Source organism: Falco biarmicus, chromosome 11 (genome assembly GCF_023638135.1).
Source record: "Falco biarmicus isolate bFalBia1 chromosome 11, bFalBia1.pri, whole genome shotgun sequence".
NCBI classification, from domain to species: Eukaryota; Metazoa; Chordata; class Aves; order Falconiformes; family Falconidae; genus Falco; species Falco biarmicus.
In genome coordinates this window covers 8,995,035-9,011,837 of record NC_079298.1, presented here as the reverse complement: position 1 = coordinate 9,011,837, position 16,803 = coordinate 8,995,035, and the positions used below count along the sequence as shown (strand labels likewise).

General features: G+C 40.7%; 1 protein-coding gene across 1 annotated transcript; it reads left to right on the top strand.

The window, feature by feature from the left end:
• The first annotated feature begins 4,339 nt into the window (after window positions 1–4,339).
• Window positions 4,340–15,557, top strand: DMRTB1 (DMRT like family B with proline rich C-terminal 1). The gene is given in 6 exon segments (XM_056356192.1): window positions 4,340–4,418; window positions 8,087–8,285; window positions 8,287–8,678; window positions 10,319–10,551; window positions 12,196–12,340; window positions 15,451–15,557. Coding segments are annotated over 6 exon segments (1,155 nt in total).
• The last annotated feature ends 1,246 nt before the right edge of the window (window positions 15,558–16,803 follow it).

Genomic DNA, 16,803 nt, shown 5'->3' with positions numbered 1-16,803 from the left:
ATAAAATACAAATATTGTAAATATGTGGTTTTAACAAACTGCGTAGATAGATACGCACTTTAGTCAGGAACACTTATCATTATGTGAATTCATTAATTAACTTTATTACGTGTAGCCATGTTAGTGTTTTCATTCCATTAAATATTGAAAGATAAATGTTCTGCTAAATATCTATGAGAATGTTTACTATAGTATTGGATTACAGCATGTTCCAGTTCAACATTTTCAGATTCATTGTCCATGGAATACAGGAGTCGTGGTAAGACATGTTATTAGAACTAGAGTCCTAACAAACTTTAAGACAACAGTAATGTTGTGTGTGAATTGACTAAAGTGTGAAATCCATGGGCTCAATCTATTTTGAAAGTGAACTGTCTTTAAGGAATAAAGACATTTCTGGTGGTAGATGCCAAGGATGCCTGAGGTAGAGCTCAGCATACCCTACAGCACATTATGCCCAAATGGAATACTGTGCATGAAATATACTCCTCATGCTGGGGTTATTGTACTGATATGTCAAAGCAGGCATACCTCACCTCCTCCCAGAAACGCAACTCCTGTCCTCAGTTTAAATGTGCAGTGGAAGTAATTTTGGTAAGACTTCAACCCTCCAGTATTTTATTTTAAATGAAAATGTGTGTGTTTGCTGGTGCTGTTATTTTAAAGGTGAAGATACATATGTAGAAAGACAGAGGACTGCTGTTACTCAGCCAAAACCAAGGATCACTAACAGGGTGCTCACCATCAGCCATCAGGTAGCAATGACTTCCCACCACTGCTGACATTGTATTTCCTTTTATTTCATATGTATATAACAGGCATGGGAATAAGTGTAAGTCTGAAAGGTTTCAAGCAGCTACATTACGTCTGTGTACTGGATGGTGAAGGCTGTATGGCCTGCTGCTGGGCATTCAGCTGCCCTTTGATTTCTTCCTGCTGTTGTAGAGAGCCAGAGTGTGTTGATGACTGCCATGGCTGCCCTAAGCATGGTACTTCAGAGAAGCTGGATCTCAGAGCAAAGCAGTTGCCCAGAGAAACAGCCCACTGCTGAGGAAAAAGCTAAAGAGGAGACTGCCTGGAGGAGCCACTGCTGTGTAGGTCAGTCTTTCCAACAGCACAACCCTGCAGCAAAAGGCAACCTTTGTGACAGTTAGGTCCCACAGCTTCAGGGAAATTGAAGAGATGATTTGGTGTCTTTTTCTATTTGTTTTCTGGAGTTGATCAAACTAAACTTTCCTGACTTAAAATCAGTTTTGTTTTAGATTTGAAGGAAATACTGCTAACATCCTATGGTCTGATTATGTTATTTTTATGCTTCATAATAACTTGTCTTGCAAATAGTTCCATTTATTGTGATGAAAGACAGTCTGATTTTATGTTCATAAAGTATGAAATGCCAAGAAAATGGGCCTCTTTGGTTTCCCTCTTGCTTCCACAGTGAAAATACTTCAGTATGGCTTCACACCAGCATCCTCTTATCATTCTATCTGTCAAAGCTGCTTGTCAGCCCTCTGCTACTTTCATGCCATCTTTGTCCGTAATCTCTGCTGCCACAGGTGATTTGCTGTTCACTGTGGAATAAGTCTCTGCTTTTTTAAATGACCGCATCAAGGAAGTAGAAGAGGAGGATGACCTACTGATGCATTAATTTTATTTTCTATTCCATTTTTTACTTTCTACATTGTGTTAGTGGACTTTGAAGTGCCAGGAGCCAGCTGAGGTAGCTCATCAACACATTTCATGTTGGAAAGAGAGAAAAATGCAAGTTGTCTTAACATAGCAAGAAAGTAAGTCTGTCAAGGGAGGAGAGCTTTACTTCCTCAAGCTGCAGACAGACAGGCATTCTGTCAACTCGTGTTTTTACGTTTATGTTTGCAGAAGTCCCCTCCAGTGAAAATATACCTTGAATATATGTACATATACATTTAGTGTGCATACATAAAATCTAATTTTGACTAAATTGGAAATATTCTGTGTCATTGTCCACAGCAGAATTTTATGGAAATAACATAGAAGGAATGCTTCTGAACAGCATCCTTCAGTATACCTGGCTGGAATCAGCTAATGCAAATCCATCACTGCTAGTGCTTGTTTTCGCTTTCTCACTACAAACCACAGTTTGCCTCTGACATATGGGTTAAGGAGCCAGGAAGAAGCTTTATCACACTGAGGTGAATATTGAGTCTACCAATTTCCAGAATCATGCCTAAAGAGCAGATTATGTGTTATTGGTATGAATACCAGAAAACAATACTAGCATGCATGCCAGAGGTTAATCTTTACTATTCTTTTCTGTTCTCACTACAAGGTAAACATTTTGATGATACTCTTCATGCTATGCTGATAAGTAACTACTATTTGGTCTTTTTATTTGCTTCATTGAAGTATCTGTGAAGAGTCCAGGCTGAAGAGGAAGAAACTATGGCATACAGCTGGTTTTATTTATTTTGCATTGTTTAAGCTACTTAAGATACTCTGAAATCTAATTCAGATGTGAGGTGGAGAAATGCGGTTAGAAAACGTGGGATATATACCAATGTTGACAATCACAAATGGAAACCTGCCCACAGCGAGTACACTTGATGTTTGTAGTAGTCTTTCAGCTGTCTCCTGCCTTATCTGTCTATTAGCATTGCTTTAGGCTTGCTGACAAGGTAATATGACAATTTCAGCACAAAATAGGTGCTAAGCAAAGATGACTCTAAATGGGCTATGTACTTAGTGTGGTAAGCGTGACTGTTTCTGCATGAAATCCCTTTTTTGCTGTTTGGGAGAATTCAAACATAATTTTGTGTTCTTTGTGTCTAAGAGCATACGACAGGAACTGTAGCTGAGGGGAAGGAGAATGAGGACTCCGGATTAAAAATGTGTATATTTCTTTAGGCAGAAGACCGATTGACAAGCCTAGTGGTATCCAGGCTAAAACCCGCTAAATTTGGGAGCTTTCTAAAGTAAAATGGTGTTGTAACTAAGGCATCCCTGCAGCTGCCATAGCACTAACAGAGTAGACTATCTGGGTGTTCAGTTTCTCTTCTTTATCAATGCCTACAAAGGTGACCTTCTAAAGAAACAAAATATTTCTCCTGAAAGGATAATTATTAAGTTTCTTAAACAGAGGAATATAAGAAAACAATCAGACTTCAACAGTATAGTGATCCTTATTTATTGCAAACTGACTGAACATCTTCCACAGAAGGTTTTTAGCACAGCTATTTTTTTCTAGATAGGGATTTTTAAACACTCCATCACTTATTTGGGGAAATTTGGGAAACACTGCATGTGTATATTTATGTCTGTCTCATTCTTTTCCCTTTAATGCATTTTATTTCCTGCTTATATGGGAAATATATTAATGCAGAATAAGAACTATTATGTGTTTTGTTTCTTTGCTGGGGCTGATTTCTCTCCCAGTCCACCCTGCCCTTCTGGTACTCATGAAATAAGCAGAACACAGAGTTTCCAGTTTAATCACTATTGCTTTTCTCTTAAAGATCTTGTTACAATAAACAAACAGCAGTCATACTAATAAAGTCTCTGTTGTTAATATTTAAGAACTAAATTTTCCTGTTATATATTAAAAAGATCCACATTTTTAAGTACACAAGCTTTATTTTAGTTGTGTTTGTTAAAGAAACCAGAAGTGCTTTATATAACTTTTATAAATTTTTAAGATTTTAAACTTATGTATGAACTCCATCCAGTTTTCTCTGATCATAGCAGAGTTTCACCTTTTTGATAGAGCAGATGAAAATCAACATCCATTTGTGCTCCATTTAAAACTTGAATAACAATTAAAAAAAAATCACCCCGGTGGAATTCCATTTGAACTACTGAACACGACATTTTAAAGTAAAGGAATTGGCACTGAAAGAGAACTGAAAGGGTAAATATTTTATATTCATTTAAACAACTTAACTGGGACCAATTTAAAAATGGTATAACACAAACACATTTTAGCCATTTCTAATCTTAAGGTAAATATGATCTAATCATATTTATCATGATCTAATCATATTGAACTGTTTCTATACTGCACTTTTCCTCACATTTTAAAAAGATGTATACCACAATACAATTTCACAGTGATTAGAAAAGTGGAAATTACAGTCTACAGAAGCAACTCAAAGAACTTTATTCATTGTCAGGTAGGCTTGCTTTGGGCAGGATTAGACAACCTCATAAGCATGTCAGTAGATATCTGAACCTTGCAATTCTGTGACCGGTATCACTGATGGATATGCACTAGTGTTAGCTCAGCGGTGAAAGGGAGATTTTATAATGAAGGTCACTCAGAGGATGTTTTAAAGGCTTTCATGTTTTTTATAAGGAGCTTCTAAACATGAGGATGACTACAGAAGAAAGCATGAAGGTGTGCTATCAGTGCTACTTAGTAAAAGGACATTCTGGGCCAGGCAAAGGTGAGAGTCCACATCTTGACAGTGAATGTGAGCTGATAGGGGGTAAAATATGAAAGGAATTTTGCTTCCCTTTCGAAAGGGAAGTGTGGAGATAATGAAGCTATATGTTAATGAACAAATATACCAGGGACACATAAGGAGGAGAAAGCAGCGTCTTCCCAGCAACAAGACAGGGAAGGGAGTACTGGTGTTCTCTGGCAGTTTAGAGGTTTCTTGCCAGCCTATGGACCAGACCTGATTTGAATAGGGATCAGTAAGGGACTGGAAATTAACTTGCAAGTTTATCAGCCAGTGCAGGAAGCCACAGTAATCTCCCTGTAAACCCAAAAGTGAGTGGTGCCAGGAGATCAGTTACCAATTCACAGGTGAGTTCAAGGTGTTTGTTAAGACTGCATAAACAGAAAGGGATTGCATGTGTGGTGGGGAACATCTGAAGTCTGTCTAGTCCTCTTTGGGCAGTTCTGCCTGTGCAGGTAAATGTCTGCATTTATATGTTTATTATAGTATAACAGATAGCCATAAACATGAGACTCATCAGTTATAATGTAGAAAAGCTTATAATACTATCCACTATATCAATTTTTATATAACAGCTTATGGTGGTACATAATGAACACTTCCAAACTAATAAGATAATTTTTTAAGAGAAGATTTTATCATCGTATGTGATGTCTGAAAAATATAAAATACATTCTTGATTGTTACATATAAGAAAACATTTATTTTGAACTGAGTTTCCAAATATTTGTTAATGGAGATCTCAGACTAAACAAATTTCTTGATTATGTTGGTATTGCTCTGTGAAATGTCAGATCTAAGCAGAACAATTTCCTTGCCAAAAAACATTTACTGCATAAAATGTTAGCTGCAAAGTCTGAGAAAGAGGGAAAAAACCCAAACCCCAATTTTCTGCTAATCAGTTTAAAGTCAGACAGTCTTTTCATTTGTTCCCTTTCAGCTAAATCATTGTTTTTCTTCACTGTTTCACATACAAAGCAAACTGTATACCAAAACCACACTATATGATTCAGAGGTTTGAAAGAAGTAGAGACATTATTGCTATTGATTTCAATAACATGAAATCAGCAGGATACTTTCCTTTCATTTTGGCAAGATAGTAATTCTTATAAATGCTATTTTAATACAGAACTCTGTCTGCACACACTTTATGTTACACTCTCACCATATGTTATATATAACACTACAGTAAACCAAGTAAGTTTTAGAGAAAAGTCTTCATTGTACCTCATTTTCTTTCAAATATGAATAAAGAAGGAAATGATAATAGACCTCAAGCTGCATCCACATACAATTCTACATCTCATTCCAAAAATTTATTTCTCTATTCTCTGTGTGATTGTCTTGCTAAAAGTGTGTGATAAGCTAACTGAAATTTATAGAGAAACATGTAACAGGATTGGAATAGCAGAGTTCTTTGAACTGTCTGCAGAAATAAACATTTACCTCACAAGCAAAGTAAAATGGTCACTTTTCTATAACAAGCAAGACTAGTTCTGTTTGAAACAAACTATATCCAGAATACAATAAATCCTGGATGCTTAGGTGAAAACTGTTCAAAAGAAAAATCCATATGAATTTGGAAGAAATAATTTATTAATTGAGAAACTTCTACAGCCCATGGCTGGTATACTTTTTTCAAGCGAGGAGAGAGATAGATTTAAGGGTTTTTTTACATTTAATGTTTGAGTAAATGTCTTGAATAATAGTATTATGTGACTCAGAATAGAAAATTACTGGGGAAAATGTACATAGCCTACCTTTCTTGTCCACTGCTTAAGCATCCAAATGAACACAGATTGTGTATCTATGGAAAGATATAATTACAGTTTTTTACAATCTGTCATCCATCCTCTTTAATTCTACAGCTAAATATGCACATTCTTAACATACAGCAAAAATACAGAGCATAAAATTAGGAATATATTATCTGTCTATATTTAATACAGAGTCAGTGTTTTGAATGATTACAGCAACATCACGACCCTGGCACAAGTGAGCACCACTTCAAGACTGTATTTAAGAGTTACTACTATTAAAGGCCTATCAGCCAAGTACCTTTCTGAACGAGAAAGGAATGGGAACACTTTCAGGTCAAATTTTCAGAGATATTTAGCCACCATGCACACACCCCCACACACATGAAACTGGCTTTCTAGACTGTAGAATTCTTCTGGGGAAAATGGTCTGAAAGTGAGGACAGGGAGCTCATGACATTTGCATGTGTGCTTTGCTGTCTCCCACTCACAAAAGCAGCTGTTGTGCATGCAGTTCAGCACCCAGTTTCTACAGAGCACTGCGATGCTCTCTCCCACCTGACCTGCTTTGTTATTGGGCAGATTTGGCCTTGCTCCTGCACAGGATTCCTGAACGCATGGGTGAAAAGGTGTGGCTGACAGCCCCTTGCAAAAGCAGCTACCAAACACCCAGCCTGCAACTGGGATGGCAAAATCTGCAGGCTGGGACTGCAGCTGTGCTGGGTGGTCTAGGGATTGTGTGCATTTGAGAATTTGGGTCTGAATTGCTTTCAAGAGCAAGTCTGGGCTTGTATGCTGGCATTGCACTTAGGAAAACATCTCCCCAGGAGATTAAATCCTACTGGAAAACTGCAGGACTCAGATGCAAAGTCCTACTGGGTCTTTTGCAAAGTGAGAAGCCTGAAACTAGGCTGAGCCTCGGGGGCTTGCACAGGGGTGGCTGCCCACTGCAAAGGCAAATTAGACTGTTGCCAAATCTCTTAAAGGGCCTGCTATGCACCCACACCCACACACCCCCACAGATGTTAAGGGGTGCACCCAAGTCTTGCAGGAAGGTTTGCTCCATGGGAAGGGCTGCTGGTGAAACAAACTGTTGCATATTAGAATTGTTTCAGAGCAGCATATAGATGTTACATGGTTCTTTTGAAACTAACTGGTAAAAAACTTCACAACTAATTGGTAGTTTATTTTTATGGTATTCTTGTTAATGTACAAGAGGCTGTTGGCATCTCAGGATTTTAAAACAGAATTAGCTATTGTGTATGTGAGAAATATCAAAGTGGAGAGTTTTCTCCTGGAAATAGGCTACTGTGTAAACTATGGTTTTGTAGCTACCAGCAGTAACAAATAACAAGTGCTTTCTAAGCAATACTGGAACTGGAGCACTCCTGTATTTCTAATTGTAAGCCTGTCTTTTGTTTCCAGAGAAGGAATTCCAAGAAAAGGAGACAGGTCTTTCAAATGACATATGCTTTCTGCCTTCATCTTAGTATCTTGTTTTGAAAAACAGAATGATGAAAGTGGGTTTTTTTTTTTCTCCTGAGGCAGTCACTCCTGATCAAGAGAAGCATGCTGCAAATTGGAAACAAAACGGAACTGAAATCTTATGCATATTAAAGGTGAATGCATGAGAAGTATGAAAGTGACTGTGTATGTTAAAATGCCAAAAGGGAAAGCTATCACTTAAGGCAGTACTGTAAAAGACACTGCATTTCTCTCCCATGCACACCCCACCCATCCAAAACACCCCATCTCTGCATGCACCAGCTCAGGGAAATGTACTCCAATGTGTGGAACATTCTCCCCTGCTCCTGCAGACACAGTCCCTGCTCACTCTCTCTCTCTCTCCAGCCCCCCATGGCTGAGGCTCCAGCCTGCACCAAGGGGCTGCAGGGGGAGGTGGGCAGGTACAGCCATGCCTGGCTGAGAGAGAGGAGGGTGCTGCAGGCTCCCCAGAGCAGGGCATTCCCCACCCACTTCGGTGGGCTCTCCTGCCCCGCCTGCCCAGGCTGCTACATGTTGGGGCAACAGACACTGTGCCCTATATAAAAGCCCTGAGGAGCTGGCCCAGTTGTGCCAGGGTAATTAACCAGTGCCATGGAGGCTGAGGAGGCCACAGCAGTGGCAGCGAAGGCAGCAGTGCGGACACCCAAGTGCTCCCGCTGCCGGAACCATGGCTTCGTGGTGCCAGTGAAGGGCCATGCCGGCCAGTGCCGCTGGAAGCTCTGCCGGTGTGACAAATGCGCTCTCATCACTGAGCGCCAGAAGATCATGGCTGCCCAGAAGGCCCTGAGGCAGCAGATGCCCGACTTCCCGGCTGGGGCAGCTGCAGGGCCCGCTCCCCGAGGCGAAGGCCCTGGGGTGGCCAGTGCCTCCAGGCAGACCGTCCGTGAAGCAGTGAAGGATACCCAGCCTACCGGCAGCAAAGGCATGACGTGCAGGGGGCTGCCGCCACCTCCCAGCAGCCCTCCTTTCTGGGACTACGGTAAGGGTCTGTCCCCAAACCCTCTTTCCTTGTCTACTCCTCTTCCCTCCACCAAACACTGCCACTTGTGCAGTTTGCACCTGCCGATTCCTCAGGCTCCAACTGCCTGCAGAGCCATACCTGCTGTCTCCCACTTTCCTTCCCCAGTGGACACCGGTACTCAGCTTGCATGTTGAGTGTGCAATCCTGCATTTATTTTCCCTTTTGGAGGGTCTGCAATGCGACTCATGCAGCTCTGCAGCAGCAGGAGCAATGTGCTCAGCCTTGCCACTCATTGCAAAGTTCAAGTTTTATCAAGTGGCTTTTCTCTGAGCGGGAAATTAGTCCGGAGAGAAACCAAACTGTGATCCACTATGCACTGCAGGAGCTCATGCATGTTTCTCTGAGTGCTGTCTCACTGTTTATAAATTCACAGGTGCAAGCATCTAGCAACAAAAATGCTAAAAAAACTCGGTGACGGCAGGTAAATGGGGAAGTTACTGCTCCAGTTGCCTGAAGCGAGCATTTTATGATAGCACTGTAAAAGAAAGAGACCTTTTGGCCTTAATTCCTGCAGCAAAGACTGAACTTGGCTGGGATCGCTTGTGTAAAAATGCATTTGGTATTTAAGAGCAGAGCATAGGCTTTGCAGGTGGAACAGTTGTATGGTCTATCACCTCTTAAATTGCTTCCTTTAATAGAGTCTTCCATGTGACTTGTCTAGTTTATTAGCATTTATTACAGTAACTTCATACTACTACTATTTGCTATAGTAATTTTATGGAAAACCCTAGAGACTGCAGTAGTCATTTAGTCAGAGCCTATGGAGAGTTGGCAGCCTGCAAGACAAAATGCTGTTCTGAGAATCCCAGAGGAAAGACTCATTTTGGACACCACTAGTTCCCACCTAATCTGTCAATAACTGTTACCTTTTTTTTCTAGCTTTGTTTCCTAAGAAAATCATGTTTATGGATGACACTAACTGTACCTGGGCCTGCCAGTCTTTCCCTTAATAACATTTTTAACCTGCTGGCCAATTTAAAAAAAGTTTAGGAACAAATTGTATAATTCTAGTACTTGTACTCCTGAAGAAAATTTTTCCACTTCTCTACCAACAGGAGGATGTGCAGACAAGAAAAACACTATCGGTATTCAAATTACCACCCTCTTTGTTAAGACTTCAGAGGATTCCAGATGCAAGATAAGAAACAAAGGAAGTAACTGATTCCTGCATCTGAAATTGCCTGTATATGTCCCTAAAACCAAACCTTTGTGAACTGAGAAGTGATGGATAGGACTAAAGTTAGACCTCTATTATTTCTGTAAATTTCTAAGTTCTGCTAGAGTTCAAAGTCTTAAGGAAGGTCGTTTTGTTGTTGCTGATGTACTGAATTAAGATTCTGCAGCCAAGTGCTTTACTAAGGACTAGCTTCACAATGCACAAGGCAGGAAAGAAATGCAGATTATTCTGTGTTACAGTATCTGCTGCTGTGCCTTTCCATAGCTCCGTAAAAGAAAAATCACAAAATAATGTGCTAACCATGAAACCAAAGGGCCAGATTCTCCTGTCTGAGAGTGGAATTTGTTGCTGCAGCTTCTTCTAATGAACTCAGTAGAATTACATGGATACTTTTATGTGTTCTTTTTTCATTGTTTCCTAGCTCACACTGCTGTTCCTCCAGAATACCTGGTCAACCCAGAATGCCGAGAGAAAGAACCTCCAAAAGTGTACCCTGGGCATGCTGGGGTATATCCTTACCACCCATTTCCCATGGGATTTGCCATCAATGAGTCAAGCGGTAGAGGAGCACCATCACCTCCAGGGATATCACTTCAGAGAGCTTTCCGACACATTCCTAGCAACTACGGGCCAGGGAATGCAGCTTCTGTGTCGGTAAGTAGCAGTCTTTTAATCAGCTCCAGAAATACTACTGTCTTGACTTATAGCTGCCTTCTTGCTGCTAAAGCACCCATGAAAAGTTATCCTGCTTATCAGTTACTTCACAGCATTTTGCTATATTATGCTGAAGAAAACATCAGCAAACAGTGATGTTAATAGCCTGACCTAAACCCAGTAGAGCAAACCCATGCACTTGCAAGGGGACAGATTTTGTGAAGTGTTTGGGGCCTTACACATCCTGCTAATACCTGCATCAGCCTTTTGGAATGATGGCAGTTGGACACTTAATATGGTCATGCTGTGCCAATGCAGATGGCACAGAATACACATTGAGAGGTTCTTCTTCTCTCATGCAGGACAAATCTAATGGGGAGGGAGAGTGTCAGGGCTTGGCCAAGGCACCACAGTCACAGAGAAGAACAGGGGAAAATTGGCTTCCACAAGGAAAAGAATCAGCATGGTTGGATATTTCTTGAGACATTTGGTTTCTCAAAAACAGTGGAAAATTCTGTGGTTAACAGAAGTTTCAGATGAAAAATTATGTTTAGCATCATAGGGCCCACACCTTCAAACCACACAGACGTGGTAAGAAACAAGATGCTAAATTGCTTGTCAGTTGTAATGGTATGTGTGGGCATTTCCAGTTCCTTTCAGTGCTGTCAGTCATGTTGGTTCAAACTGGTGGTGTCTAGTTTTTGTACCACAGTTGGGCACATTATCAGATTTCCAGCTACCATGCGCTATTCTGTCTGCATGGAGTACAATTCATTAGTTCAGGTTAAAGCAGAGTGACCTTCTTTAACACTTCTAGATTTATTATGCTTGCATAGAAATTCCCCATCATATTTTAGGGGCTATTGAGAAAGAGGGTGGCTAGCAGCAGTCTTAGGTCCAGACATATTACCCTGGTGGGCTGGATATACACAGGTTGGGAAATGCTTTATCTAGACCATCACTGTATATAGTTTTGAACTTAATTTTTAACTGTCCTTAAACAGGTGGAAAGTTGTCATACCAGTTCTATCTGTAGCAGGGTGCACGGCCAGATCCCAGAGAAGAAACTCTGATTTCTCTGATGCTAGTGTTTCTGAGGGATGGAAATGCCTCCTTGCACATGGAATGAGTTTTATCATGCACTAACAGATCTGGTGATCACAGAAGATCAGGGCTGTAGGGCACCCTGTGCTGCACACCAGCCCCTCACCATAGGTAGAGTGCCTCTACAGACTAGCAGGGAGGTGGTAGCAAGGAAGGAGCATTTTCCTAGACTGCCACTCTGTTGCATGCAGACTTCCAGACTTGTTCAGTGGCAAATGCACCAGGTCAGTGCTGAAGGTGAGCTGCTCCTGGTTTTAACCAACTGCTCTAATGAGATGCCAGAACAGGTGATGAGGACTTAGAAGGTCAATTTCAGCTGAGATATGGTCTGAGAAGCTGCTACTTCTCAGCTTCAACATGCTACACTATGCACAGGCTTTGCATGTGCGAATACATGCATGGATGTGGTGGCGTATGGCCACAAAATGGACAAAACATGCAATATTCACAGGTAAAATTTGAAACAGACGTTTGATACTGCAGATGTATCCTGGAGAGAGTCTTTAGATGGAAGATGCTTTACTGTTTGTGTTGCTGCAGATTCCAGATGGAGGTGGAAACTTCCATCAAGGATACTACACTCCTCTGCCTCAGTTCATCCCACCAAGTTTTCTGCCAGGGATTCATTACATTCCACCTCCCCTTCCACTGAACACGTCAGCTGAAATCACCAAGGAAGCACATGGTAAGGATGTATGAGATGGGCCCTGGGAGATACAGTTTTAACTTGATTTCAGTGTCTAGAGGTGGAAATCCCAAGACCCTGATTCTAACTAGTTTACAGGGGTTCCCAGATCCCTGTGATGGAGCCAGGACTGAGATCCTGAAGGATCTGCAAAGGGCAGACCTAGCACAAGCAGACTGACGTGCTTGGGCTTTCCAGCTGACAAGCATCTCATGCAGACATTTGAAGGCCCCAGGACTCAGAGCTATTTCAGAATATGAATTGTTGATGTTCTCAAAATGAAAATAATTTTCTAAATAGCTAGTTTGCAGGACATATTTTTAAAATTATTTGGCTCTGTTGCAATTTAGACAAAACGTTTAAAAAAAAGCAGACTAACAGCATGAAAAGAAGAAATTTCTTGTTCATCTGAAAATTCTACATTTTAATAGCTGTAAATGAAAGATTGAATCTTCAAAATCTCAAGTTCTTTTATTGAATCTCACAGGATTTTAAATTTCTGGCATACGTTAAGTCTTCCTGCCCCCTCTTTTGTGTCTCTTTCATGTATTGTGCCTACATGTGGACATTTGTGATTATATTTGCATGTTTTTCATTTGGCTGCAGCTAGCTGTGACCACAAGAGGGTAGAGCTGCTCAGAGAATTAAACCACTAGCACTGCATGAATGAATAGCCAGTTTTATTTTAAAATCTTTTTGAAAATGCAGATAAATACAATTTTATTTCTCTTCTTGAACATGAGAATACAAAATTGTTAATCTGTCTGTTTATGAAAAAATTAGAATAACCACCCAGTGAAAAATGAAATCTTTTGTATAACTGGGTGGAGAAAAAGAGGAGTCTAATTAACTCATTTGAATTGAAAAGAGGTTGATGGTAGTTATAAGGGACAAAATATAGTAAGGTGGGGGGTTTTTTGGACTGGTTTCTCAACAACATAAGGCTTGCGCAGTTTCATTTTCTGTGAATGTCAGTCCTCTCATAACTTTTCAACCCATTAGTTATTTTCAGCCAAACGTTATCTGTTGTGATCACAGGCCTACACAATATTGATCTGCAAGGGAAGCAGATGCCTGCCACAAAACCATTTGTTTGCAGCCATGTCATGGTGGTTGGCTGGCTGTCAGCTTGCACTCAGTTCCCGACTGACATGTGTGTAACTTGGCCAACAACCAAGTGCCTGCCACTCAGCCCAGCAGTGGGCACATATCTCCAGAGCAATCAGAGCGTACCTGCTTCTTGTCTGGCTGGAAAGCCAAAGAAAAGTAAGCAGGAGATGTTGTGGACAAGGGGAATCTGGAGAACATGGCAGTGGGGGTTGTATACAGACATCATAGAAATGTAAAGTTATTTTAGGATACTGCAAAAGGCATTCCATGCAGCATGTAGGAGATACTAGTGTGCTGGAGGTGAAATAATACAGGCTGAGCTTGAGGGGAAGAGAGGAAAACAAGGGCTGGCAGGCAAACCAGAAAGTGAGGATTAATGGGTGTTGTGATTTGGAGGGGAAAAAGATCTGGGGGATACTGCAGTGGCAGAGAACATGCAAGGAGCTGCAGCTATTCTGTTGGAGTATGTGGGAATGGGAACGAACTGGGAGTAGCAGACAGGCATGGGGGACATGGAGACCAGTAGTGGTATTGCATGAGGAAAACAGGAAATCCAGTCCTGTATTGGTAGAGTGAAGTTGTACTGACCAAAAAATCATGAAAACAGGCAACTGGATAGGGAAGAGAGGTCATGAGAGCACCCCCCCAGAGAACACAATGCTATCCAATTACCTCAGCCCTTATTACACACTACGGAAATCACAACCCAGGCACAAAGCCATAGGAAACAATGCGTCATGGATTGTGCTGCTTGGAGAACAATCCAGTTTTTTTAGTATTACAGAGAAAGTACAGATTAATTGCACTACATAGCATTTATGCTCCAGGATATGTAGGAATTTGCAATTGTGACCCAGTGAGGGGGGGATACTTCTGCATGAGGTCATACACAAAACAGCCTGCCAGCAAGAAGATGCAGATGTAGAGGGAAGCTACAGTGAAACTAGTAATTCTTTGATTCTAGTATCCAAGATGCTTGAAAAAAAAGAGAAAAGCTGTAACATTTAGTGCACAGGGATGTGTTAGAATTGCATCATGTCTTTTTTTTTCCCAAGAAAGGAACTGACTCAAACCTGTACTTAGACTTGGTGAAACGGGCTTTCTGGCAAAACTATTGCAGAAAAATGGATATAGAAAACTCTAGCAGGGGACAACTGGTGACAAGAAATGTTTGTAATCTGTTGCCCCAAACAGAATCTGAGATGAAGACATCTTCCTGTCTGAAAAAGATTTTCCAAGGCTAGAAGCTGCTACCAGAAATATTTGAGTCAAAAGTTGACTGCATTTGAATGACTGAGGCCAGTTAGGTTTTCAATGGTGATGTGAAGTATAGGCCATGTTGTTACACAATTTCATGCAGTATTGACTAGTAATGTTGGGGAAATTTGACAAAACAAACACAAGGTATGTCCAGTAAAACAGCCAGTACAGCATCTGAGGACAGAATCTGATTGCAGATTGTTGGCTTTCTAAAAGAGCAAGCCACAGAAAAATAAAACCCCAAGTTGCCTGTGAGGAAATCAGGGAGCTTTTAATGCAAATTGGCAAGTAAATACTTTATAAAATGAGAATCTCTAGTTAGATTTGAAGAAGGAATTATTCAGTCTGTCAAGGCCTTTGAGAATTTGCAGGAGTGTTAGAAAGGCATGGCAGATTTGCTGCAGTTAAGTGGGCAAAAGAGTCTGCCTCATACTTCTCTTCCAGTGCAGTATAAACACTTGCCGTCTTGAAGCACTCTTGCTATATTGCTTTAAGCATGGCTGAAACAATCAACTGCTGTTTGCAGTGCAGTGTCTTAGTTCAGAGAGCTACAGCTCTTAATGTCAAGCACCTTTCAATTAACTAGGTTGAAAAACAAACTGGATTGACAAATATAATTTTGCATTGAGAATTTACCTCTGCAAATGTGATTGATACCAGGTGTAATGCAAACTGAAATACAGGGTTTGGGGCTTGTTTGTGTTTAACTGACCTTTTTCTGTTCTTCATTTTTATTTCAGCTACTGAAGCTGACAGTCAGGATTCAGGGGTGGTTTGTGAACCTAGCCAACCATCATCTTCCCCAGAAGAAACAAGCAGAGACCAGTCTGTATATTCTGAACAGTAAATGGGCTGGAGAAGAGCTGAGTAGCAGGCAGCACTACTTTCATTTATTTCATTCATTTTCATAGAGTGACATTTAGTTGCTGAGTAGTTACAACAGCTATAAGAAGGGGATTAGATTCCTCTGCCTCCCTTTATCATGTTATAGCTACCAGGCTCACAGCTCTGCCTCCCTAGCACTGTAAAGCCCGTGTTCCTAGAAGAGGGTTTTTAGAGCCATGGTAAATCCCTTCCCCCATAAGCAGGTGGAAGCAGGAAATTATTATGACTCTGAATTTGTTTCCTTTGCTGAGGTTAGATGGCTCTGTGACTTTGAAGTCTCTGAGCCACGTATGTTCTGTAGCCTTCTCATGTTCACGACAGTAGTAAAAAATATGTTAGTATATGATTTGCTTTAAAGGAAACCTAGTTCTGAGTATTATGGAAAAATTAGGTGATACGGAGCCTGAAGACTGAGTGAGAGAGGATGGGAAGACACTCTGGGTTGCTGATTTACTTGGCTGCTTAAGAACCTGATTCGCTGGATTCAGCAGGGTAAGGGAACAGCAGATGCTTGTCAAGAAGGGCATGGGAGGAATTTGCAGAAAGGTTTGGTATAGGCTGAAATCCAGTGCCCTCTGTATTGTTTTCTGGGTGAATTGCCTTTAAGGCACCTTCTGTTCAGGTTTGGGACAGACTGATTTGGAATTGCCTTTTGTCACACAGGCTTCAGGATATTGAATGTCCTTGGTGGTTTATACATAATTTCAGTGTTGTTTAACTCAGTACAGCTGAACTAAAGAGTACTATTTGTTTCTAAAGGTCTGGTGTAGACAGCTTTATACTTGTGTATTGGAAGTGCACTGCGGCGTATCAAAGGTGTGGAGAGATTGCCTAGGAAACTAGGACTAAACACCGTTTAGAATAATAATTAAACCCATACATATTACCATTTTCAATAAAAATGTTTAATTAAAAATGAAAAGTATGTTCCTCTACTGCTTTGCCTAGAGGAATTTGGTTTGTATTAAGTGGATCAGTTGTTAATGCTTGAGTAATTTGGGGAAGGTTTTTGTATAATTAAAAAAAATAATTAGATTGTTGGTATGGTTTTGATGATTTGAGGCTTGCATATCTACACATAATTTTTCTAGCCAAATGTCAGATGTTGCCCTGAACAGCTCTGTATAACAGACTGTATAACAGACAGAGATTTAGGCTTGAGTATTTTTCTTCTACAACTTTTTCACTGCTGCAGTAGAGGTAAGCAC